Source organism: Sardina pilchardus, chromosome 10, assembly GCF_963854185.1.
Source record: "Sardina pilchardus chromosome 10, fSarPil1.1, whole genome shotgun sequence".
NCBI lineage: Eukaryota > Metazoa > Chordata > Actinopteri > Clupeiformes > Clupeidae > Sardina > Sardina pilchardus.
This window is the reverse complement of record NC_085003.1, coordinates 32,609,482-32,636,319: the sequence shown is the minus strand read 5'-3', so window position 1 is coordinate 32,636,319 and position 26,838 is coordinate 32,609,482. Positions and strand designations below refer to the sequence as shown.

At 45.9% G+C, this 26,838-nt stretch overlaps 1 protein-coding gene across 4 annotated transcripts in view; it reads right to left on the bottom strand.

The window, feature by feature from the left end:
* Window positions 1-26,067, bottom strand: part of LOC134094359 (zinc finger C3H1 domain-containing protein) — a 34,602-nt gene extending 8,535 nt beyond the window's left edge. For 2 of the 4 annotated variants that reach the window (XR_009940439.1, XM_062547857.1), the window contains exons 1-25: window positions 25,369-26,067; window positions 24,372-24,800; window positions 23,764-23,855; window positions 23,281-23,596; window positions 22,413-22,636; window positions 21,863-21,986; window positions 20,825-20,919; window positions 20,372-20,569; window positions 19,217-19,387; window positions 18,771-18,917; window positions 18,468-18,571; window positions 18,233-18,370; window positions 17,130-17,304; window positions 16,649-16,780; window positions 13,973-14,647; window positions 13,574-13,683; window positions 13,325-13,456; window positions 13,080-13,201; window positions 12,715-12,816; window positions 12,342-12,467; window positions 12,018-12,195; window positions 4,015-4,204; window positions 3,290-3,478; window positions 1,979-2,216; window positions 1,405-1,510 (exon numbers count right to left, since the gene is read on the bottom strand). Coding sequence is in view for 3 of the 4 variants with exons in the window: in XM_062547857.1 (XP_062403841.1) it covers window positions 1,405-1,510; window positions 1,979-2,216; window positions 3,290-3,478; window positions 4,015-4,204; window positions 12,018-12,195; window positions 12,342-12,467; window positions 12,715-12,816; window positions 13,080-13,201; window positions 13,325-13,456; window positions 13,574-13,683; window positions 13,973-14,647; window positions 16,649-16,780; window positions 17,130-17,304; window positions 18,233-18,370; window positions 18,468-18,571; window positions 18,771-18,917; window positions 19,217-19,387; window positions 20,372-20,569; window positions 20,825-20,919; window positions 21,863-21,986; window positions 22,413-22,636; window positions 23,281-23,596; window positions 23,764-23,855; window positions 24,372-24,800; window positions 25,369-25,936 (5,081 nt within the window). In the remaining variant the exon portion in view is untranslated. The remainder of the gene's footprint in view (window positions 1-1,404; window positions 1,511-1,978; window positions 2,217-3,289; window positions 3,479-4,014; window positions 4,205-12,017; window positions 12,196-12,341; window positions 12,468-12,714; window positions 12,817-13,079; window positions 13,202-13,324; window positions 13,457-13,573; window positions 13,684-13,972; window positions 14,648-16,648; window positions 16,781-17,129; window positions 17,305-18,232; window positions 18,371-18,467; window positions 18,572-18,770; window positions 18,918-19,216; window positions 19,388-20,371; window positions 20,570-20,824; window positions 20,920-21,862; window positions 21,987-22,412; window positions 22,637-23,280; window positions 23,597-23,763; window positions 23,856-24,371; window positions 24,801-25,368) is intronic. The other 2 variants (XM_062547855.1, XM_062547856.1) reach the window with 2 other exon arrangements.
* Between the last annotated feature and the right edge of the window lie 771 nt (window positions 26,068-26,838).

Sequence of the window (26,838 nt, the reverse complement as noted above, 5' to 3'; positions counted from 1 at the left end):
AGTAGTAGTAGTAGTAGTAGTAGTAGTATTAATAGGACTAGTAGTATTAATAGGAGTAGTAGTAGTAGTAGTAGTAGTAGTAGTAGTAGTATTAATAGGACTAGTAGTATTAATAGGAGTAGTAGTAGTAGTAGTAGTAGTAGTAGTAGTAGTAGTAGTAGTAGTAGTATTAATAGGACTAGTAGTATTAATAGGAGTAGCAGTAGTAGTAGTAGTAGTAGTAGTAGTAGTAGTATTAATAGGACTAGTAGTATTAATAGGACTAGTAGTATTAATAGGAGTAGTAGTAGTAGTAGTAGTAGTAGTAGTAGTAGTATTAATAGGACTAGTAGTATTAATAGGAGTAGTAGTAGTAGTAGTAGTAGTAGTAGTAGTATTAATAGGACTAGTAGTATTAATAGGAGTAGTAGTAGTAGTAGTAGTAGTAGTAGTAGTAGTAGTAGTAGTAGTATTAATAGGACTAGTAGTATTAATAGGAGTAGTAGTAGTAGTAGTAGTAGTAGTAGTAGTAGTAGTAGTAGTAGTAGTATTAATAGGACTAGTAGTATTAAAGGGATAATCCGGAGTGAAATGCACTTTAGATCAATTTTTCGGACTATTGGGAGTACATACGTTGAGTTGACACCAAAATCATGTCATTTGGATGTATTTTGAGAAAGTTGCCGCACCGACATTTCCGGAAGGTACTGACTCGATTAAATTCATTCTGGACTCTCTATCCGACCACATAAAGACGTGGGGATACTTCGGTTTGGCTTTAGGGACCCTCTACTCACTACCACGTAAGTGTAGTGTTGTTTGGAACAGTAGAAGAGGTATAAAAATAGCGTTTTGTAGTGGCGAAAGGACCTGCCCCGGTCACTTACAGGCTAACGAGTTTTGGTTAAAAACGGTGAACTCGAACTTTCTCAAAATACATCCGAATGACATGATTTTGGTGTCAACTCAACGTATGTACTCCCAATAGTCCGAAAAATTGATCTAAAGTGCATTTCACTCCGGATTATCCCTTTAATAGGAGTAGTAGTAGTAGTAGTAGTAGTAGTAGTAGTAGTAGTAGTAGTATTAATAGGACTAGTAGTATTAATAGGAGTAGTAGTAGTAGTAGTAGTAGTAGTAGTAGTAGTAGTAGTAGAAATGTATCAGTAAAATGCATACATAAGCCTTTGCACAGTAATGCGCCAACTTTATTTTCTTCTTGAATTTCCCCTTGGGGATCAATAGTAGCTATCTAACTTTATAAACGAGTATTGTTCACACCGAATCTGCATGGGTATTAGGAAGCTCCAGTGCTTGTGACTACCCCATGTTTTTTTTGTTTTGTTTTCAAAAACACTCTCATCACTGATAAAAATGAACAAACAAACAAACAAACAAACAAACAACAACATGAGGTGCGCTCACCTGTCCAGTTGGCGGTAGAGGGCGACCAGGTTGGCGTGAAGCGCGAGCATTGGCGACGGGTCGTCGCTGTGGGGCGAGGCCTCCTCTGAGCAGCCCTTAATGGCGTCTGCCAAAAAAACACACACAATGCTGAGCGACCATCTCCACGGTGTCGGGTGTCGCAGGTAAAACGGACCCTGGGCCTTTCTCAGGGCTGATAAACCATCTGACAAGACAGTGAAAAGCCGTTCGCCGGGACTGTGCAAACTTCTCCGGTTACCTCAGTCTGGCTGCTTAGTCAAGCCAGCTAAGTATTTCTAACTGGTGGGGGTTCAATATCCATTTCACAGTTGCATTACTTAAGCACACACACACACACACACACACACACACACACACACACACACACACACACACACACACACACACACGAGGAAGAGCACAAAGGAACAAAAACCGGCCAGTGAGGCATCACTACCTGTCAAAGATGATAATCTCCATTCTCGTCTCCTTCAAGTGTAGCACCGAAGCGCTCCACAATGGCCGTTTATGTCCCGAATGGTCGTGCATGTCTGAATGAGCAACGGGGTCTTACCTTGGAACAGGCCGATGAGCTGGTCAGCTGGCGTCCGCAGCTCGGACGCGGAACTCCAGGGGAGGGGGGCGGGCTTGGTGCAGACCAGCCGCGACGGGCTGGAGTCGGCCGGGTCGAACAGGCCCGGGGGCAGCCGTCCGAACTCGGTGGCGTGGATGCGGCAGAGCCAGGCCAGAGCCCGGTGCGAAGCGGTCAAGTGTGCGGCCAGACTCTGCTCTCCGTCGGACCTCAGCGCGTTCTAGTCCACACAGAGAGGGGACATGAGAAGTCAGATTTACTCACCATTTATCAATAGTCATTTCTTTTTAAAGTATATTTTTTGGGCTTTTGTGCCTTTAATTTTTTTACAGGACAGTAGAGAGAGACAGGAAGCGAATGGGTGAGAGAGTCGGGGTGGGATCCGGAAAGGACCACGGGGCGGGAATCGAACCCGGGTCGCCGGCGTGCGGTGCAGGTGCCCCAGCCAGTTGCGCCACGGCTGGGGCCTATCAATAGTCATTTCTGAGTGACTGAATGATAAGACACATGGCATTTTAGAGTGTGAAATTAATACAGTATGTGACCCTGCAAAGCGAAATCAGTCGCTTTATGCACGGTGCTATTTTGAGAAAATCCACAATAAACAAACTTCCGGGTTAAAATGTTGAATTTCACGTTTTCGCATAATTTGACAGTATACAGTCTACAGTTTCATATTGTGAACTCATCTCACAGAAAAACATACGCTTTGACTGTTAAACCCGGTGAAGATTCAACACATTAGCAGTCATTCCCGTAGTCTACGCTGCTTAAAATGGTGATTTCTCCTCTTTCTGGCATATCGTGATGGGAGAACCACGTCAACTTTGAATGCGGTTATCTTAGCTATAGTTTGTGCAATACCCTCAATATGTATCGTTGGAAAGCTTAGTTTATGGTCGTTCATGTGAGCACAATAACTTCATTTTGTAACTTTTACCAAAGCCACTGGTTTCGTTTTGCAGGGTTATATAAATAATGTGAAAAATCTTCTTAGCTTTCATGAAAAGCAGAGCCTCTCTCCAGATGAGAATTTGATGATATTCTCTCACTAACACCCATTTTGTTCACATCATTTTTCCAGAACAATTTCATTGATATGCAAAACTGCGCAAAAGCAATATATGACAGATGGATATCAATTCATGGAATTGTCCAGCCTCATCCAGCCTTGGCTTCAACAGTAGCAGTACTGACATATTTCGGGCCGCATTATGGAGCTCAGGGCTTGATAATCTGCCTGTTTATAATCCACACGGGTTTATAATCCCAGTAAGGACAGGGGATGGGCACCTGTAGGATGTCCAGAGCGTTCTGCTGTCGGCCGGCGAACAGACTGAGCTGCGCGCGGTACAGCAGGGACTCCAGCAGGCGGAACGAGCGCAGCTCCTCGCTGCTGCCATCTGCTGTCTGCGCCAGGTAGTGCAGCATGCGGCCGCAGACAAAGTCTTTGCCCTCGAATGCGCTCTCCATGTTCATGTACTGTGGAGGAGGAAAGGAAAATTGAGGCATTTCTACACTCCCGTCACACAAAGCAAGACAGCCTCTGATGCTATGCCTCCTCTATGTGAAAATATGCTTGCACAGAAAGGAGGGAGAAATTATATGAGTAAGGAACAAGAACGAGGCAAAGAGAGAGACAAGGCGGAGACAGTAACAGAAACACACCTATCAGACAGAGAAACAAATAAACTACACTATTCACAAAATAAGTTAGGGATATCTGGCTTTCGGGTAAACTTTATGGAAGATGTAAAAAGTTCAGTTACAATGATATTATATCATGAAAGTATTATATCATTTACATAAAGAATGCAATGGTGATTTCCTTCTTGCAAACAATTTACTGAAACAAAGGCCAACAAATTTCACCCATAAGCCAAATATCCCTGACTTTCTGTGAGTAGTGTATAACCAGACAACAACCCAACAATAACCAAACAATAACCAAACAATAACCAAACAAGAACCAAACCACACAGGGGCATGGCGCAAGGAAAGCCAAGAGATACACGTACGGTCCACCAGACGTCGTAGTCGGGCGCGTGCTGCACCGCCATCTCGCACATCTCCTGCAGCTCGCCGCTTTTGCCGCCGCGGCGGGAGAAGAGCGTCAGGTAGTGGCACCACACCTCCGAGTCGGCCCGGTTGTCCTCCAGCGCGCGCGACAGGGTGTTCAGCGCCGCGTCCAGACGCTCCGTTGCAGAGCTGAAAAAGGGGGGGGGGGGGGGGTGACAGTCAGATGAGCGCTGACCATTAAGCTGTGGTAGCAGAGCTAATGCCTCATTCATGAGAGTTCCACTCCACTCTCGTGCAATACTGCACTTCCGAGAGACTTTTCAAGCTAGCTCAGGTACATACAGATGATGCTAAACAATAACCTATTATTAAACCCCTATGGGACAGCCGTGGCCTACTGGTTAGGGCTGCGGGCTGGTAACCGAAGGGTTGCCGCCAGTTGTAGCAGGCAGCTCACTGCTCCGACTTTGTGTGTGCTTCACTTCCCTGTGTGCTGGGTGCTGTGTGTTTCACCAATTCAACGATTGGGATAAATGCAGAAACCAAATTTCCCCTCACGGGATCAAGAGAGTGTATATATATATATATATATATATATATATATATATTGTCACGGCTTTGCCTGGCTCCTCCTCCTGTCTGTCCTACGTCTGTCTCCTACAGGTGAGCTGGGCGCAGGTGTTTGAAGTTGCAGTAATTACTTCCTGGTTTGGGCCTTTAAAAGAGTTCTCCAGACGAGGCTGGAGGTCGACCGCCGCTGCTCTGTCTCTCCCGCACCGACTTAGGATTTTGCTTTGCTTATTCATTGCACCTCATATACTGATTGCATACACTTTTATTTCTAAGTTTAACTCCACTACTGACGTTACTTAACCTATTCTGTTCAATTCTATTTCATTTAATAAATCTAATATATATATCGCTACTCCGCGTGTGCCTTTCCCTATTCTCTGTTGCTTGCTCTGAGCCAGGCTTGTAACAGAATTGGGGATCTCGTCCGGGATTTTTGAGCCATCGATCGGTAAATATGCGTCTTTGTTTCTATTGCTCAATTGACTTTGAGTAGTTTGTAGTGTTAATTGTTAAGTGCACTAAGGATTGTAGGCCGTTTTGATTAACGTGTCTAATTTGTTAGCTGTATTCGGATCCTTCGGTGATCCGGCGCAGTAGCCTAAGTTTGTTTGTTAAAGCATCTAGCGCATTGCAAATTATTGGGAAAGACGCACGTCGATTAGATTTAGTAAGTAGTTTGTGTTGCGTCGGTGCGGGAGACAATTTGGTTCGTTAAGTGCCTGGGGTTGTTTAAATACAGCCAGGTTAAAGTATTGGCGGCGGTCCATTGAGGGGTAAGTGCGGGCCTTCGCTGTGATTGCGAGACAGAATTAGGCTATTGTTAATTGATGGTGTAGCCATTGGAGCTTTGCAAATACCTGCTAAGCGTTTAAACGCTTGTTTGTTATTTTGTTTTTTTGTTTTTGTGCTATATCTTGGGCGGAGGGCACAGTCGTGGATGCTTGCTTTAACGGCATTTTGTCGGGGAAGTTAGGCGCCGCTGATATCGTGCATAAAAATCTCTGTTCTTGGGGTATGCATGAAGGGGATCGGTGCAGGGCAACTCCGTTTGTTTTTTGTCTTGTAACTGCAGTGTGGGGGCCGCACTTAAATTGTTAAAAGAAAGATCGTTTAGAGTTTGGCTGGTGAAAGCAAATTAGTAAACAGTCCGTAGGCTAATGAATGGATGTTGTGGATGATTTTCTCGCAGCTCCATCAGATCAGGTTTTGGATACTTTGACGAAGGTGCAGTTGCGTAAGGTTTGCGATCATTACAATTTGAAATTGGGCTTGAAGAAGAGTGCGAGATTGGCGCAGATAAGACGGGCTGTTAAAACTAAGTTGTCTGATAGAAAAGTTTTGCCATCCATAGATTCGATGAGTGAATTGGAGCCTGACGATGTTTCAACACCGCTTGCACCATTGGGTGCGTTAAGTAATACAGGTTGGACATTTGAACAACAAAAAGAGTGGTTGGAATTGCAACATAAAGAAAGGGAAGCTGAACGGCAACTAGAATATAATAAGATAAAAAACGATCGCGATATTGCGTTAGAACGTTTGAGGTTGATCGAAGAAGGGAAAATTGTAGATGATGGCGGTGGCGCTGTTCCTACTGGGCCAGCACGCACCCCTGATATCGCTAAGATGACCAGATTGATTCCCAGGTTTAACGAGAAAGATCCTGATGTGTTCTTTTCACTTTTTGAAAGTGTGGCAGATGATTGTGGGTGGAGTGATTTTGAACGCACTTTGTTACTCCAGAGCGTCCTTGTCGGAAAAGGGCAGGAGGCGTTTATTGCAATGTCTGTAGCTGATAGGAAGATTTATAACAACGTGAAGGATGCTGTGCTTAAAGTGTATGAGTTGGTTCCAGAAGCATATAGACTGCGATTTCGTAATTGGAAGAAGGGAGAAAAGCAGAATTACACCGAGGTAGCAAGAGAGCTGAAGTCTCATTTCAATCGTTGGTGCGCTGCAGTAGGCGTGGCTACCTTTGATGGGCTGTGTAATCTGATTGTGTTAGAGCAATTTAGAAACATCCTCCCTGATCGAATTGCAGTTTATATAAATGAGCGGAAAGTCGTAACAGCAGCAGACGCCGCAGTTTTGTCTGACGAATATGTTTTAACACACAGGAATAATGTTAAAGAACATAATCCGGGTAAGGGCTATCGCGAGCAGCGCTTTGGCCGTTTCAGTGAACGTTCGGGATTTTCCAATGCTTCTAATCATTATGTTGCCAGAGAGCAGTCTCGTGGTAAGGCAGATCCGAATGTGTGTCACTACTGTTCAGAAAAGGGGCATTGGAAGAATGAATGTCCAAGTTTGAAGGGGAGAGGTCAGAAGAGCAAACCTGGCGCAGCAAGGCCTGTGGCCCTTGCTGTTTCAGGTGTGCGCGCACAATCTGACGTCATTCACACAGGGATGAGGCCTAACCCTGAAGTGGGTGTGGTCTCATCGAACTTCTCTGCTGACAGCCTTGTTGGATCTAGTCAGTACAGCATTTCTGATGTAATTAAAACTGATGTAAATGACTATTCTCCTTTCATTTCAGATGGTTTCGTATCATTGGTGGGCAGTTCTGCAAAGGTGCCAGTTAAGATTCTTAGAGATACTGGGGCATCTGAGTCTTTTCTGCTAGAGTCTGTTTTGCCTTTTTCTAGTGATTCCACCATTGGCAATGTTTTAGTTAGAGGGATTGGGTTGCAGGTTGTAACTGTTCCTCTGCATAGGATTGAGCTACAATCAGACCTGGTGCAGAGTGAGGTAGTCATTGCTGTACGCCCTTCATTGCCTGTAGATGGCGTACATCTCATCTTGGGTAATAACCTGGCTGGTGAGCGTGTCTGGCGTGATGTGCCGCCACCGGTGGTGGTTAAAAGTGTTCCATCTATCCCATCAGGTGCTGATAGTAGCCTGCAGAGCTTACCTGAGGTGTTCACTGCATGTGCAGTAACACGTGCCATGAACCGTGCCTCTGGAGCTGAAGTTCAGGAGAAACACAGTAAGCCTGTTTTGAAGCCTATTGTTTTGCCAGATTTACCGTCCGTGTCACTTGATGATTTTGTTGCAGCTCAGAAGGAGGATGCAACATTGAGTGAACTGTTTGCTGGGGTTTGTCCTGCTGAGGAGCTACATAGTGCAGCAAGGGGTTATTTTGTTCAGGAGGGGCTGTTGGTCCGTAAGTGGATGCCGCAGATTAATGATGTGTTTGAGGATCCTGTTTTTCAGATAGTAGTACCTGTGAAGTTCAGAGACTTGGTACTACAGACAGCTCATGGTGATATAGCAGGCCATTTGGGGGTGCGGAAGACGTATGACAGACTTATGAAGTACTTCTTTTGGCCTTGCCTGAAGAAGGATGTGGCATGCTTCATTAAGACCTGTCATACATGTCAGTTAACTGGAAAGCCTAATCAGGTGATCAAGCCAGCTCCACTTTACCCTATTCCAGCTTTAGGGAACCCATTTGAGCATTTGCTAATTGATTGTGTTGGACCCTTGCCTCCATCAAAGTCTGGGTGTGTTTACATGTTGACTGTAATGTGTCAGTCCACCCGTTACCCTGCTGCCTATGCATTACGTACCATCTCTACGAAGTCTGTGGTGAGGGCTCTCTCGCAGTTTATTTCCATCTTTGGCATCCCTCAGACTATTCAGAGTGACCGAGGCTCTAATTTTACATCACGTATGTTTGCAGAGGTGCTTGAGCAGCTGCGTGTTAAACATCAGCTTAGTAGTGCTTATCACGCCCAGAGCCAAGGTGCTCTGGAGCGTTTCCACCAGACGCTCAAGTCACTTCTTAGGGGATACTGTGTTCAGCTTAATAAAGACTGGGAGGAAGGGCTCCCGTGGTTGTTACTTGCAGCACGTGAGGTAACACAGGAGAGTACAGGTTTTTCACCTAACGACTTGGTGTTTGGCCATAGAGTTCGTGGGCCTTTAGCTGTCTTGCAGGATGAGCTGAAGTGTCCTGAGAGTCCCACTAACTTGTTGGAGTATGTGAACGGCTTCCGCCGGAAGTTGTTCTTGGCGTGTGAGATGGCTACAGAGAATCTGACTAAAGCTCAAAAGAAAATGAAGAGTTGGTATGACCGCCGGGCTGAGCCGAGGGTGTTCAGTCCTGGAGATCAGGTTCTGGCATTGTTGCCGATAGCCGGTTCCCCCTTCCTTGCTAAATACACAGGTCCCTATACGGTTGTTCGGCAGGTGTCAGACCTGAACTATTTAGTTTCAACCCCTGACCGTAGGCGTAATACGCAACTCTGTCACATTAATCTTTTGAAGCCCTATTACAGCAGGTCTCCAGTTTCTGGGGCAGCAGAGACTGGTGACCAGGTTCAGTCAGTTGCTTTGGCTACGGTGGCTGGGATGACTAGCTTCTCTCCCCACATGGTGGCAGCGTGTGGTGAGGAGGATATGGTTAGCCCAGATGACTGTGTGCTCCAGCCTCGGTTGAGGAACTCAGAGAAGTTGTCTGAGTTGGACACGTTGCTCGGGCATTTGTCCAAGGAGAGGGCATCAGAGGTTGAGTCTTTGATTTTTGACTTTCCTGCTTTATTTTCAGACACACCGTCGTGCACTCACCTCATCGAGCATGACATTGATGTGGGTGAGGCTGCACCAATAAGGCAGAGGTTCTATAGGGTGTCACCAGAGAAACAGCAGCACCTAGAGGCAGAGGTGAAGTATCTCTTGGATAATGGTTTGGCAGAACCCTCTTATTCAAGTTGGGCTTCACCTTGCATCTTAGTTAGTAAACCTGACGGGACGTATAGATTCTGTACCGATTATCGGAAGCTAAATAACATCACAAAGCCAGATTCTTTTCCTCTCCCTAGGGTTGAAGACTGTGTTGACAGAGTAGGATCGGCCAGATTTGTAAGTAAATTTGATTTACTTAAAGGCTACTACCAAGTACCTTTGTCACCTAGGGCTCGGGAGGTTTCGGCCTTTATAACGCCGTCTGGTCTGTATTCGTACTCTGTCATGAGTTTTGGGTTACGCAACGCCCCCGCCTCTTTTCAGCGACTAATGAACAGCGTAGTCTCTGGTTTACAGGGCTGCGCTGTTTATTTAGATGATGTGGTCGTATATAGTGACGGGTGGTCTGAACATCTTGAGCGTATCCGAGCCCTCTTTACACGGCTGGAGGGAGCTCGCCTCACTGTAAATCTCGCTAAGTGCGAGTTTGCTCAGGCGACAGTTGTCTATCTAGGGAAGGTGGTGGGGCAAGGCCAGGTGAGGCCTGTGCACGCAAAAGTGGTGGCTATCAATGATTTCCCTGTTCCCGCTACTAAACCTGAGCTTAGACGCTTTTTAGGAATGGTGGGATATTATCGTAGCTTTTGTGTCAACTTTTCTACTGTCGTTGCCCCACTGACCGACCTTTTAAAGGGCCGTGTTAAATTTGATTGGACACCAATTTGTCAAGCTGCATTCGATAATGTGAAGTTGTTGTTGACATCTGCTCCTGTGTTAATGGCTCCCCGCATGGACCAGGCATTCCAGATGCAGGTCGACGCCAGCCACGTGGGTGCTGGAGCCATACTTCTGCAGAGGGACGAGCAGGATGTAGACCGGCCAGTTTGTTTCTTTTCTAAAAAGTTTAACCGCCACCAGTTGAATTATTCGACCATCGAGAAAGAAACACTAGCCTTAATATGGGGATTACAACACTTTGACGTTTATTTAAGTGGGGGCGCTGTTCCAGTTACCATTTATTCTGATCATAATCCACTAACATTCTTACATTCTTTAAAGAGTCCAAGTCAGCGCCTTATGCGCTGGGCATTGTTTTTACAACCATATAGCCTATTGATCCGGCACATTCGGGGTGTGGACAATATCATGGCCGACGCCTTGTCCCGTGCCCCGTGTGAGCCAGAGTGAACCATTGTGTTGTCCTCATGTCTCTATCTCTCTCTCTCTTTAGTATATCATCTCTCTCTCTGCCTAGTCTCCTTAAAATTTGGCTTTCCAGGTACCGGGACTTGCTGGAGCCTTGGGTTCGAGGGAGGGTGGTTGGAATCTCTGGGGAGTGATTGATTGAGTGGATGGGGGCCAGCTGACTTCAAGTAATCCATGTTTCATCTGCTTTGTAGGCTTGGGTGATGAGTCCAAGCCAAAACCCCTAGACAAAAGCTGAGTACTTTTAACATTTGATATTTACTAATATAAAAAAAAATAATAATATGAATTGTTGATTTATATTTAGAATTTGATATTTGTTCTGTTTTGGGTGCTGGGGGAGGGGTGAGTAATTTTACAGAGTCTCTCTTTGAGAGGCCTCTGTCTTAAGGGGGGAGGTGTCACGGCTTTGCCTGGCTCCTCCTCCTGTCTGTCCTACGTCTGTCTCCTACAGGTGAGCTGGGCGCAGGTGTTTGAAGTTGCAGTAATTACTTCCTGGTTTGGGCCTTTAAAAGAGTTCTCCAGACGAGGCTGGAGGTCGACCGCCGCTGCTCTGTCTCTCCCGCACCGACTTAGGATTTTGCTTTGCTTATTCATTGCACCTCATATACTGATTGCATACACTTTTATTTCTAAGTTTAACTCCACTACTGACGTTACTTAACCTATTCTGTTCAATTCTATTTCATTTAATAAATCTAATATATATATCGCTACTCCGCGTGTGCCTTTCCCTATTCTCTGTTGCTTGCTCTGAGCCAGGCTTGTAACAATATATATTTGTACTAATTTACCAAGTGAGTCAACAATACATAAGGTTTAATGACATACTATTTTCAATGACTGACTGAAGTCCAAGATGATCTAGAATTAGAGCTGACCAGACCGTCCTCGCAAACATGTCCTAAAACACACTAGGACTTACATTTCCTTCTGACTGAGGTACTTGAAGGCCAGCTTGATCCACATGTCCTAAAACACACTAGGACTTACATGTCCTTCTGACTGAGGTACTTGAAGGCCAGCTTGATCCACATGTCCTAAAACACACTAGGACTTACATTTCCTTCTGACTGAGGTACTTGAAGGCCAGCTTGATCCACATGTCCTAAAACACACTAGGACTTACATGTCCTTCTGACTGAGGTACTTGAAGGCCAGCTTGATCCACATGTCCTAAAACACACTAGGACTTACATGTCCTTCTGACTGAGGTACTTGAAGGCCAGCTTGATCCACATGTCCTAAAACACACTAGGACTTACATGTCCTTCTGACTGAGGTACTTGAAGGCCAGCTTGATCCACATGTCCTAAAACACACTAGGACTTACATGTCCTTCTGACTGAGGTACTTGAAGGCCAGCTTGATCCACATGTCCTAAAACACACTAGGACTTACATGTCCTTCTGACTGAGGTACTTGAAGGCCAGCTTGATCCACATGTCCTAAAACACACTAGGACTTACATGTCCTTCTGACTGAGGTACTTGAAGGCCAGCTTGATCCACATGTCCTAAAACACACTAGGACTTACATGTCCTTCTGACTGAGGTACTTGAAGGCCAGCTTGATCCACAGCTGCACGTCCTTAGGGCTCTCCAAGACGCTGGTCTCCAGGTTGGAGATGTCGTCCGTCTCGCTGTCAAAGTACCGCTTGTCGTCGGGGTTGATGCAGACGTCTAGAGCCGACAGGTTGGGCTGTGTGCTCATCTCTGCAAGAAGAGACACTATGTTCAGTCACACAGTCCAAAAACCAACCGGACTTTCTCTCAATGCAACTGCGGTACGCTGTCAGGATTCGGAAGTCCGAGGATGTGCTTTGCCCCACGCAGGGTGGGATGGCGTTGGGTTTGCTCACCGTACTGGCTTGGAGTGGGGGCCTCCAGCGGATCCTCCTCCCTGTCCGAGGGCTCGTCCACCGGGGGCGGCCGTTGAGGCTCGGGCCTCCAGCTCCTCCTCTCCTTGCAGGTGGTGTGGGGAGGCACTGCAAGACAGCAGAAACGCACAGGTCATTATCAAAAGGGGTGTCCAGAGTGAGAACGTCCTGCATCCAGACAATAGATTGATTGCCTAAGTGTAGGATGGTTGAATAGCTTGAACCAGACATTTATGCCACCATATAAATACCACTGCCACCAACGCATGTCATGAACTTCAAAACAGCAATACTGTACACAACAGGAAAAGAGCCCACATATAATACCTAATAAAAACAATACACAAGCCCTTACCGTGGGCTTTGCTCTCATTCACTTTGCTCATGAGCAGAACTGCCTTCTGATCCGTCCCCATGCGATCTCTATTGGAGCCGAACAGCTTTTTGATATACTTTTCTGCAGAGGACACAAACATGTTGGGAGAATGCAGAAACGGTCTGACAGAGAAAACACTGAATTCACAATGACTACAACAGCAGGACATCTACCAGAACAATACTACTGCTACTACTGCCAATAACAATAATATCTACAATCATCATCAAATGTATGCGTCAATTTGTTTACTACTTAACATGCATCTTGTTTATTTTGGCAAATGAGTATTCTTAAACAGAGTAGCATTGCAAAGATGTAGTAAGAATTGTAAAGGGCCGAACCTGTGGCCACGCTGATCTCCTCTGTGCTGCTGTTCTCTGAACAGCCTATTAAAGGGAGGTTGTAGGAGAGGATATCCTGGAACAACTGGTTTCCAGTTAACGTACAGTTCCTCATGTGCTGCCTGAATACATACACACACACACAGAGATATTAAGTCAGAGTGATATTATCAGAGTGAAAAACAATGTCCAATTCCTGATATGACGACACTCCAGCTAAAGCACTGGTCAGTCCACATACTCACCACCGACAGCCATCATCGTTGCACGTGCCTGTGAGGTCAAAGCGACAGAAAACCTTTTTCGGCTCAATGACGTTGCTATAAGACACAGAGCTGAGCGGCAGCTTCTCTTTTGTTCTAAAGTACGGGCTGAACCTAAAGGAGGAAGGAAATGAGAAATATTCAAATCAGCAGTCTGTGGGTGCAATGGGGGAAAACAGGGACAGACATGAGAGATCACACAGCTGTTGAGAGAATTGTGAAATGGCTGACCTGTATGACTTGAAAGCCAACAGTGGACTGTGATATGCTCCGAAGGGAACTGGCTTCAACTCCACACGGCTGGCTGGAGTGGTCAGCGGGTCCACATCGACCTGTATCGCCTGTGGGAGAGGGGAAAAGATGAATCCACCAAGAGAGGCCATTCAATTGGACATACTCAGATTTGGCACAATGGGCCACTTACTCAGAGGTGAACAGAGAGCAGATTTTTTTTTAAAGTAGGAAGAAATACATCAATCTATTATCATAATAAAATGGCATATTTTGTAATATCTAGAAAAGTATAAATTGTACAATATTTATAAAAGTTCAAATGTGGAAAAAAAAATACAACAATATTGCATTATGGCCCAGATATTGTGATTGTCGCCTCTATGGACATTTTCGTACCTTTCCACAAGGAATCCTTTCCGTTACAGCGCCCCCTAGTGCAGCGAGTTCGCTCTGCAGCAGCTTGTCCAGAGCATCAGCCCTCAGGTCCCTCTGCTTCAGCTCCTCCACGCTGAGCCCCAGGTAGAGCTCCGGCAGGTCGGGGCCGCCAGCAGCACGGCCTCTGGTGGGCTTGGCAGGCTTGGCCGGGCTCTCCTTGGCAGGGGTGGACGTCTGCGGGGCCTTGGGGACCTGCAGCTTGGGCTTGGTGAAGGCGCCCGAGTCACGGAAGGAGCGTCGGCGGGTGGTGGGGGTGACCGGCGCAGCCGCGGTCCCGGAGGAGGCCAGCACGGGGCTGCTGGACGAAGCCGTGGTGAAGGAGGGCTGCTGCTCGTCGTCGTCGTCGCCGTCGTCGTCGTCCGGCTCCGGGTCCTCGCTGCCCAGCTCCAGCTTGTCCTGCGTGAGGTCGTGCAGGGAGGGCTGGGGCAAGGGGAAGGGGCCGGCGGGGAGTGGCTGCCGCTGGGGAGGGGCGCTGCGCTGCTGGTGCTGGTGCTCGGCCTGCTGCCGCAACGCCTGCGCCTCCTTCAGCCTCTGGATCCGCAGCGCGTACTCCGACTCCAGCTGCTGCAGCAGCTGCTTCTGGGCGATCAGGTCCGCAAAGTGCCGCTCGGAGGCGGTGCGCGGGATCTTGCCGGGCTGAGGAAATAGACAAAACACAAATCACGGTCAATCTCAAAAGCAACGCTATGACCTAACCTGCCACTTTTTGAGGAAGTTTGTAAGTGAAGAACTATTATTGGGGTAGTTCTATGGTCGTGTGAAAGACAACCCATGAAGAGTAAGAAAAACCTTCACAATAGAGCCCGACCGATATATCGGCCGGCCGATATTATCGGCCGATATTAGGCATTTTCAAAACTATCGGTATCGGCCGATAAATATTTTATAACGGCCGATAAATATTTTTTAATTAAATAAAGGAAACCCGAATATTGATCCTCCATTCACATTTCTAGTGTTGCAATAACGTGGTATTCCACCAGAGGGCGCATCTTCTTACTGCAAGACACGCACTCTGCTTGACTAGTTAGTTCTACTGCCTAAACAACGACAACAAATTGCAGTTTGCGTGTCATAGTTTTCTGAAGTCGTTTGTGTGTTCATGGTAGGATGATTTTCTCGTGAAATGTAATTCTCATTTCTTCTAAAAACCTAAATAAATGCAAGAATGTATCGGACATGCTTGATTTTTACTGCTGTAGACTAACGTTAATCTTAGAGCCACCGGTCACAATGTTAAGTCCAAAGCTAAAATAAATTGAACGTTAGCATTGTTGAGTGCTGGAGGCTAATTTGAATGTTGTTGTATTTGTAAAACATAAACGTGGTTATACTGAGGATATTGTTAGCAGCACTGTAATTGTCTCTCCCCGACCGTCATCCCGTTGATTTTCTGATCATAAGGGGAGCTAATTTAGTTACAGGCTGCGTCAACATTTAGCGAGGGAGAGTTAAAGCGGAGTAATGAAGGATCTTTGATTTAGCCGGTGGAAGTCGTATGATGCATCCTTAAAAACACCTCTGTTTGCTAACTACTGTATTAATCTGCTGTTGACTTGTTCACAAAGATCGCTCAGGCTGTCCATGGGGGTCCTATCAGTGCTGTCAGTGAGTGTAAATTGTTACATTAAGCTCACGAAGACGGCACACAAAATAAATATGAGCATATGAAACAAGTCTTCAGAGCTAACCTTAATTCCCACATACACTCACATACTCCTTTGTTCTAGTCTTCATTTTTTTTTGCATTTCAACGAAGGTGTTAACACCAAGCATGGTTTACAAAGGTTAAAGGTAAAGTAAAAATAATATTTTGTGCAATGGTGGTTATCAAAGGTGAAAAGACCACACTACTTATTTAATTAAAAAAAATACTGTATAAGAATGTTTTATTAGGAAACCAGATGGTTAGGCCTGTTTAAACAGATAACGCCCCATCTTGATCAACATTTTATAGGAGAAAGTTTTTTAAATTATGTTGGTTAAAAATTATTATCGGCCGATATATCGGTTATCGGCTATGGAAACGCTCAAATATCGATATCGGTATCGGTCCTCAAAATCCCATATCGGTCGGGCTCTACTTCACAACACAACATCGCCAACAATATTTACAAAACAAGCTTTCATCAGTATTAAGCGGTCTGCTGGGTGTCTGCATGGCTCACTAGTTTGTCCATAATGCTCCATAAACTTTTAAGAAAAACTACATAGTGAAAAAAAAAACCTCAATATTACAAACCTTTGTTACACTGCGATTTGATAATATAGCGACCAGTTTTATTTTGCTCACGGGGAAGACTCTAAAAGACTCTAAGCTCAAATTAAGTAGGGTGAAAGGACAGACAGAAAAAAGAGAAGCCACCTACAGTAATTTCCCAACTATTAGCCGCAGTTCATACATCGATTATGCAAAATTTCTTCAGCTATGAGGTTAATACATGGCGCCAGTTAATATGGTATTCATGGTTTTGTTTCTGTCCTGTCACTGTCCTGTCGCTTATACACAAGGCGGCTAATGCACAGGAATTTACTGTACCTTAAAAAGTAAGTAAACCACAATGTCTAGCAAAGGGAAATGACAGTGCAGCATTGCGGTTCATTTCGGCGCAGACGGGAAATGGCGGCGACTCTTACCGAGTAGTGCGGCGAGGCGTTCTTGCGCTTGAGCGCGCCGCCGCGCGTGGACTCCTGGGCCTGGGCCACGTCTCTCTTCAGCTTCACGGCCTGCTGCCTCTTCAGCATGATGCGGTGCTGCACGCGCAACATCTGCGGAGGACACAGGGCACAGTGTCACAGAGGGACTCAGGCTGCACACGTTAGGAAACTCATAATCTGCCTGGTGTGCATCTGGCTGATTTCTTGAATTTCCCCTTGGGGATCAATAAAGTATCTATCTATCTATCTATCTTTTTTTTTTATCTTGATATCTAAAATCAAACTTTCTCTTTCACTTAAAAAGCAAGAAAGTATTCAACATAATCAAAAACAAAATGATACAGTATATGGTCCGTGAAGAGTAAAACCAAAATCCACGGTGAAGGTAGGCTACGGCCGTAGAACTGCTCTTGGTAGAGCTGTGACTCAAGTTGCTCCATCAGCCTCCTGAGCTCCTCACCTGCTCCTGGAGTTTCTTCAGCAGCACGCGGTTGGCGCTGACGATCTTCTCGGAGGCCAGGAGCTGCTCGCGGAGCTTGGCCACCTTGGTCTCGGCAGCGCGCAGGAGCTCCTTCTTCTTGAGCTCCTGCTGCAGGAGCTGCTTCAGGAGGCTCTCGTCCTTCTCCAGCTGCGTCCTGCACGGCACAAGTACCCAACGCTTAAAGGCCAATTCACACCAAAGATTCCCGACGCGACGAGACGGAGTTGCAGCGGTGTGAATTAGAAGTTGCACGTAGTTGCAAGCAGTCGCAAGCCGTCGCAGAGCATTAAACACGTTGAGTCGCAGTCGCAAGGTTTTAGAACGTCGCGGCTCGTCTCGTCGGGACGCTTTGGTCTGAACCCTACTTAACAACGCTCAACATGCACACATGTGCTATTGTACTATGTACTATTCCATCAACCTGCCCAGGGACTAAAGGTGGAAAACAGCAATTTGCTAAAAACCTGGCTAAAGGCATATTCTCTTGTTGAACAAGGTTAATGACTAATAGTGCGCTGTCCCTTTCATAGGTTCTTTTTCAATTTTGAATAAATGTTTGGGGCTTATTGACTTATTTTCAGATAGGACAGTGAAGAGTGACACGAGGCGATTGGGGGAGAGATGGAGTGTGATCGGAAAATGAGCGCAGGTTAGACTGAAACCCTGGTCCCCATGGGCACTTGGACCCGAATGTGGTACAGACGCTGCAGGTATTTGTGCCACAGCTCTTCACAGGTTGTTTGATAGAAGTAAGAAACAAATTCGCCTGATAAACCTTGATTGTGTTAGGAAGATTGTGTTAGTGGTGAAACACTCAGATTAGGTCTGAGTGTTCCCAATCCAGGACAGGTCAGAAAATTGGCCCTTCTGGCCCCGGCAGTGGCGCAACTAGCTGGGGCACCTGCACCGTACGCCAGCGACCCGGGTTCGATTCCCGCCCCGTGGTCCTTTCCGGATCCCACCCCGACTCTCTCTCCCACTCACTTCCTGTCATTCTCTCTACTGTCCTGTCCATTAAAGGCATAAAAAGCCCAAAAAAATTATCTTTAAAAAAAAAAAGAAAATTGGCCCTTCCTCCTTACCGGTGCTTGGCTAACTTGTCCTCTGCCTCGGCAAGCCGAAGGGTGGCAGCACGGCCTGCGGCATCAAGTTCTGAGTCAGAGCCGACCGGAGACGGAACTTTCATAGCATCCAGTCTGGACATCCGCTGCTTCTCCCGACTGCAGTAGAGAGGAGACCAATGAAGCCCATCCAGGATCACCAGATATGCACATGAACTAATTACAACAAAACACCCTCACTACACAAATAAGTTACCTTGCTAGCTCCTCCTTCCAGAAATGTTCTGGTTTCCTGGCATCAGGCAGCATTCGGATGGGATTGTTCTCCTTCTCCGATTTGTAACCTTTCGGCTTTGTCGCCTGAATGCGGAAAAAAAAGAAAAATTTTATGCTTCTGTTGTGCAACACCTCATAACATAAAACAAGACTAGACAATACTGTTGGTGAGAATGATTTCACACTGGTACAAACATCTGCTCAGACAGCCATCTAAAAATAAAAGGAATGAAGAGGAGTATAGGCCCCAGAACCTCAGATATGCGTTCAATCGTTGCCGTACCTCAACAGTCCTGCGGGCTTCTTTAATCATGGACTCAAGGCCTCCAAAGATGCTATGGGAGGGAGCGGGGGAGTTGCTGGCTTCAAAGTCGGAGTCGCTGTCGTCCGAGTCGTTCAGCTGTACCACCACTGCCTTGTGCCTGGGCAACTGAAAGAGAGGAGGGGGCTGAGTTCATTTCTAAAACAGATAGTTCCAGTCTTATTGATGTATTACTAACACATCTATATTACTGGCACCAAGAACTGATACAAAATCATTACAAAGTTGCAGCTTCGTTTGAATTGCTGTGCTTCTGCATTGCTTGGTCAATGTTGCGCGAGTAGAATTATTTCTCGGAAGAACAATTCTGAAGAAATCATTATCTCATTGCCGGGTCTTTTTTTTCAAACGTAACATTTTTCTTCGTAGCGAGCACATAATAAAGACTCAAGAGTTGAAGTTCCTACCACTAGTGGGGCCCGGGGTGCTAGGTTGCCCCGTGCAAACTTGCTGGTGGGGTGGCGTGGTGGTGGGATGACCGTGTTTAGGTTGACCGCTGCAAGGTTGCTCCTAGCCACCAGCAAAGGGCTCGGTCTGACCACGGGAGAGGGTGGCCCGCTGTGAGTCAACACGGTTTCCTGTGGAAGGAAGGGCAACATGTTCAAACCACACTGCTCCCACAGCTCCCATCATGCCTCATCCTGTGCTTACTGGAACTCAAAACCCCTATGCTTCTGGTCATTCCAAAGCAAATCAAAACCTGTGTTATCACAAAACAAAGTCTTTATGTCCTTGTGTCCTTATGTCAGGACAATGGTCAAAATGTCCCTATGATGCTCTTATCAAAAATTAAATGCCCACAAGGTTCTGGCAAAATGGCTGATTCGATCCGATGTTGTGGAAACATGAGAATTTTTTGTGACTATGTTGCTGGGCAACCACATAACCTGTTAAATGTGTTTTGATTAGATGACCGTGGCATTTTGCCTACTAAGCTTACAATAGTGAATTGCCAAAAATGAAATGACTAAAATACTCTAGGGAAAAAATGAAGAAAAAAATGTTGTCCAATATCAATGACAGACAGAGAAACAATACCCAACAACATTGCTAAAAACGTTGCCTTGAGTTTCATCAGCTTCAGGAAACACAGTTCAGTCAAGGTCCTCAAGGCGGACATGATAGATGGAATAGAACCCACAGTAGGAATGCAGCATTCGTGTTCACTAGAAGTCAGTGGCCCAAATGACTCGTGACAGCTGCAAGAACAGCTCATCAGCCATAGGGCTAAAAGGGAACACCACTAAAAATACATGGAACTGCCGGGTGAGGTCCACTGTCACACACACACCATCAGACAGGACAGTTCCCTGCATACACACGCGGGAGAGCAAAGCACATTTCAGCATGCTCCAAGCGGCCGCAGGTCAAACCTAAGCACTGGATTCAATTATAGTCCATATAAAGAAAATGAACACAATGGTTTAGAACTAACTGACTGTACTGACTGATAGCTAGCAATAGCAGAACACTGTGTCTTAATGAATTGACTGAAGGGTAAACAGAATGTCATGCTTCCAGAGCCCCAGCAGTGGCGGGTAAGTTTGCTCTCGGAGGCCCACCTCTGGCTTGACGGCTCGTTTGTTGGCCAGAGCCTTCAGCAGCTCCTTACGCAGCAGCATCTCCTCTTCCTCCTCCTCGTCAGCGAACGGGGGCTTGGGAGGCCGCTCCAGCTCGTCCGGAGGGGGCATTGGGGGCAGAGGCGGAGGGGGCACGGGATGGGCAAGGCTGAACTGGTCCAGGAACCGTAGGCCCTGTTCCTGGATAAAGTGAGACAGGACAAAAGTCAGCAGAGATATCAAAGAACTCCACTTTAAAAACTGGAAGGCTTGCTTAATCTAAAAATGGTTGTCACACAACCAAAGGTTACTGGCTTTGGGAAATGAACTGTGTGTCCAGTCCCGAAATAGACAAAGAGGCATTACAGCATCATTTGGCGTCATCTTTTCTGTCTGCATCACTTTGTACATTTTACACAGTCACCTCCTCCGTTCACACACACTGTAGAGACCTACCATTCCGGGTGGCGTCGAGTGCAGGGGAAAGGCGGGCATGTGAGGAATACAGGTGGCCGTCTCGGCTGCGAAGGGATCACACACTGGGGACGAAGCTGGGGAACAAGGCCACATGTTAGATCACAGACATCAGCCTTCTCTACACGCTTCCCCACCCCCCAGGTAGCGCACTTAGTAGTGCAAAAACTCAGGATTCATTCAAAGAGTCTCAGGCAGAGTCAGCAGTCAGTCAGAATTCTCAGGGAGCTGTATTCTCGGTGCTGGGGACCTACGTCGTGTGGCTAACAGATGCAGTATGACGATACAAGGAAACCACAAATCTTATACTCATCAGTCCAACATGCATCTTCATTTGTGGTATTCCAATCACTCAATGACCACATCACCCAAACTCTCACTCACTGAAAACAAAGCTCTATCCCTTAACAACCGACATCTGTTGGCATCTCCCCAAACTTTGCCCTAATCTCATTAAACTGAAGAGAAGGCGCCAACCTTCTTAGTGAAGGCGGCAGCTCCATCTCAGGGCCCCCTTTATCTTAACAAACCAGCACTTGGTCCCAAATCACCTTGGAAGAAAATGCCGCAAATGCTAGACACCCACCATAATCCCAATTTCTGTTCACTTATACATTTCTATGAATAACTTGCTCACAAACAAAACCAGTTGTTCACAACCAAGAAAAGAGTAAATGAGCAAGTATAGATAGCACGTAGTTACACACACACACACACAGTTCAACACACACACAGTTCCACACACAGACACAGTTCCACACACAGACACAGTTCCACACACAGATCCACACACACACAGTTCCACACACACACACACACACACACACCCCTTAGGGTTCAAATGTCTTCCTAGTAAACACTGCTTACATCAAACCTGCCTCTACAGCGTCACATCACTCCCGCAGGACATAACGTGTGCATCACACAGAGTCACCGTGCGGTGCTAATTGAAAGCTTACAGATGTCACACACATGACGAGAGTTCTAGTCTACTGGGCATCTAGGGGTTGTGATATTCACCTGGCGACTCCGGCTCACTGTCCGTGTCCATGGCAACTTCATCGTAGTTGTCATACTGGTAGAGGTTCCCTGAGGTGTCCAATCCCTGTTTGCTCAGGGACTTCCTGTGTTCATTATCTACAGACTGGAGAGAATAAAAAAAACAACCCTTTAGAGAGCCATAATCCACTGCTACTTCTTAAGTAATTAATTAGGGTTGCAAGCTTGGTCATTTTGATACGCTTAAGACTTAAAAGTACAGCGAGACAGAAAACTAAATATATCATAGTAACAGACTTCATCTTTGAACCATGGAGGTTCAAAATCAAAAACGTGTTTCTAAAATGTTAATTTCTTTGGTTATTTTATTTACTAATTATTGCATCATGAAAGCTTGCCTAACAACAAAGAGTGAGCTTTTCACACGCAAGCATTGAAAAAGGTCAAAATCATTTTGCAAAGAACTGGGTGTGCTGCCAGCTGTGCAGCACACAGTTACAGTATCACACGAATACGGTGCGTCTTGATGGTCATAAACACAAAGACACAGTGTCAGAGACACTCGTCTGACCTTGACGCGCGGGTGGTGCTTCCCGCCCACGAGCTTCATGAAGCGGTTGTACTGCTCGTCCTGGTTGGAGAGGTCGCGGATCTTGCGGATCTCCTCCTCGCGCTTGCGGCGCTCCTCCTCCTCCTCCTGGCGCCGGCGCTGCTGCTCCTCCTGCTCGCGCTGCTGCTGCAGCTTCCACGCCCGCAGCTGCTGCTTCCGCCACGCCTGCTTGGCCGCCGAACCTGCTGGACCACCCCCAGAGGGCACAGCCCCACGCCCAGTTAGTCAGGGGAGAGAGAGAGAGATGTACACATGGGGTGCCTCTCATTATGCCTCCTCGATCCTCGATGCTCGATCCTCGAGGGGCGTTCCCACTGATCTATAACTAACACTGGATAGACTATCTCATTGTTTCCCCCCCCCCCCATCATTCTTTATGTAGATCAGTGAGGATCGAGGCATCGAGGAGCGAGGGAGGACGTATAAACGCTGCATGAAACGCACCCACACAGTGGTGTCTGCCTCCCATTTTTTTTCTGTCTTTGGCTCATAATATATTTCGGTTTATGTTATCAATACAAGTTCTTATGATTCAGCTTTTGTGTGCAACTTCTTTTCTTTTTCTGGTTCTACGCACAGTGGTAGAAGCATGTTTTATCTCTCAAATATTATCAATGATAAGAATAATGATCGCAAAAACAAACTGACTTTTTAAATCAGTTATTTTTTTTGTCCTTTCAATTTGGTTTCGTTCATTAATATGAATAAGGAAGCAAAAACAAAAGGACTTTCCATCATTATCAATATTATGAATATTATGGATGAGTTTGAGTCATCTGATTTTCAAGCAATCAGTTTGTTTTGAAAGTGAGTTAAGTCAGGCAACTACCGGGTGTGATGGCTTTCTTCCCTGTGGCGTGCGCCTTGGTGCCAGCTTTGCCCTTGTCGGCACCAGGCTTCCCCTTTTCTTGGGGCTTGGCGGCGGCGGCAGCAGCGGTGCCAGCGCTTGACCTGGTCACCATTTTGGAGCGCTCCTGGGGGCTGGCGCTCTGCGAGGGCTTGGCCTTGTTGATCTTCTCCTTGCTCTCCTTCATCACCTGTTGCTCCTTCTGCTGCCACTTCCTGCTGGCAGACTCCAGAGCCAGCAGCCGCAGTTGCAGCTCCGACATCTCGTCCTCCTCATCCCGACCTTTCTCCTTCCCCTTCTACCCATCCAGACAGGCGTGCGCGCGCGCGCACACACACACACACACACACACACACACACACACACACAATCAGAGAGCAAAAACATTGAGTTGCAGGGCATATGGATGAAAATGGTCAGACAACTCCATTCAATATAGTTGTAGAAAAATCTGGGGGACTATACCTTCAGTAGGGAGGTCTCTGCGCTGGACAAACAGGATATGTTGAAATCTGACTCCGTGTCATCTTCATCATCTTCTACTTCTGCTTCTGCTTCTTTAGATATATATAATAAAAAAAAACAGATCTTACTTCAGAGTCCATGGTGATTGAGTAAGGCCTTCTGGAACATTGACATTTTTTTCCCACAACCAGGAGTTGGCATCCTCCTCTGAGCTGATTTACTGTTTACTGTGCCAGATAACACAGCAGGGACAGAGTGTGCTGACCACAGACAGTCTCTGAACCATTTTGGGCAATGCTATTTCATCCGAAGAGATTACTATTGGCACTACGAGAGATACTGGAGGTGATTATAATGTGCTCCAAATACACCATTAACATCTGAATTATTTATTTGAATGAATTTACAGCTGGTACAGCTAGTTCATATCATGGGCAGACAATTCAATTGCATTCCCTTTTTCATTTTCAATTGCATGTGTCCTCATTTTTTTTAACCAAATTCCTCATCATGAATCAAGAAAAAAAACTACAAAACGTAATTTGGACTTCCATAAAGAACATCACAAGGCAATATGTAGCCAACATGTGCCAAACACTAATACTGACCTTTGACTGTCGTGGATTCTTCTACAGCACCGGGCTCCTCCTCTTTCTTCTCTGACTCATTTGTCACCTTAGAGTTGAGGGCATCCCTCTCAGCTGGTGTCAGAAGCTTCTGTCTCAGGGGCTTGATGTTGAAGGCCTGAAAGGCTTTCTTCTCCTCCTCCTTTTCAACCTCAAGTTGCTGTTCGGGATCTTGTGGCTGCTCTGAGGTGTTGGTCTCCTTCTCAACATCAGCTGTCTCTGTCTCTACTTCTGCATCTGGGGAGGCAGTAACACTAGAAGCTGCTTCGGCCTGCTTACGAATGCACTCCAGTTCGAGCTGGATTTCCTTGTACTTGATGAGCAAATCCTCAAAGCTCTCTTCGACACCATTCTCAGTCTTTGGTGCACTGTAAGCTTGCTTTCTTATCTGGTTTCTTCCAAATGGCTTTTCTGGGGGACATGGCTCAGGAAAAGTAAGTAAGTGAGTGACTGAAAACTCGTAAGGGAAATACGAATTCAATAATGAACTATGTCCCTGCTTACGTAAACACTTCAGGACCCCTTGTGACTCAAGATTTCAACAGATGAAGACGTGTTACAATAAAAAGAAACGCACACACACATCTATATGAATTGTAAAACAAATAGTAAATAGCCTTCTTTAGCTCGTTCGGGTCTACTTCTGTAGTTGACATGACATGTCTATGCGTTGTTATACAATATGGGAGTTGTCTAAAAAAAGGGGTGAAGATTTAAATGCATCTCTCTATATGTACATATTTAATATAATATCATAATGTATATATTGCTATAAACGTACGGTTAACTTACAAACGTCAAGAGTTATACTTCATTGTCATTCCTTTTTCTGATAAACATAAAACACATTGTTCTCTAACATGTTAGCAAACTAGACGGCTAACGTTAGCAAGCTAAACTGAGCAATTTGGTCTAGCGTTACAAATGTTGTCAGCCGTAAATATTGAACATTTGAGTTAACTGAAATTCCAAAGGATACGTTTTCTCTGGGGTGATACCTTTCTATTTAAATGATTGTCCCCAAAGGCATACTGACTGTCCCCAAAGGCATACCGACTCACGGGAGGCCGGCCATTCTCCCTCGGACCCCCACCGCCATCTCCTCTGCCTCCACGGGCCCAGTCTCCTCGTCCCTCATTTATCATTTTAACGTTACCACGATTTCGTAGTCTGCCTAACGTGTGATGACTGCGTTCCCAAAAACTGGATCGCGGACTAGGACTGCAATCCTGCCCTGGCAACAATCGGTCTGGTCCACTAGGTCCAATCTGTTGTCTGTGGCTATTGGGGAAAGGGCCATGCAAGTGGGGTCCGCGATTAACGTTAAAGGGCATCATCACACGGAAATCTTGCGCTGGGGAGCCCATCATGGGAGGCAATGTTCGTACCGGACCTTTGGATTTCCGATTACACCGTGTCGAGTTAGCATGTCTAGGCCTCATGCCTTCTTGTGTTAGCAGCTTTTCTTCAGTTTCGTCGTCGCAAATTTCCCCATCTTCAAGCTCTCCCTCCTCTCTAGGAGATCGAGAGCCTAAATTAACCTCCATTTCGCAAACAAATATATTTAGCTACCTATATTTAGAAGAATATTCGTCAAAACACGCGATTGACATGGGTCTGTTACGAAATGCCAATCGAAGGAATTTGTCCTAACGCTACACGACATAACCCAGTTATCAGAGTGAGGACGACGGCGATCCCAGAGTTCTTTACTACAGTCCTCTACGGGACTATCGCGAGAGTTTGCTATGTTAACTCTTTACATCCCATGTACTGTGGTAAACCGAAATTCTCTGGGTAAACCCTACACATGTGGGTAGGAGATAACGCATGCAACATTTTGTGATCTTTCTGGCATTTATCAACACTACTTCACCATGATAGCCCCCCCCCCCCCCAAGACACAAGATAATTATTGTAGCCTATTATAACCTAACCTACTATGGCCCAAAATAATTACTAGCCTATGGCCTAGCCTACAACAGTGCAACTTCTCTGCTCACGACACCCCTAAACATATTTGTCTCTTTTTTGTTTGTTTGTTTGTTTGTTTGTTTTTTTACTTTTTACTTTCAATCTTCTTTGTGCATTATGTGTACTCATGCAATTTTATGTAACTGTGATATGCTGAATAGGCACAAAACAGCTTTTATTATCATATCATTAGAGAAGGTGAGGTTTATCTAATTTTTGTTTTAGAGTTTTACCACTCTGACCCTGGCCTACAGTAGGCTAATGTGCAGTCTTAGCTACCTTTCATGTTTTGCTTTAGTAATGCCATTAGGACCATACTGTTTATTTATTATTCAAGTACACATAACATGCTTTGTTCTGACATAGTATAATTTCAGTCGCAAGCTGCCATTGAATTTGTTGTTTTAGCAGTGTTATGACAAGTCACAGAAGGAAGAAACTCTTGATGTTGCTGTCGTTCACTATCCAAGCCAAT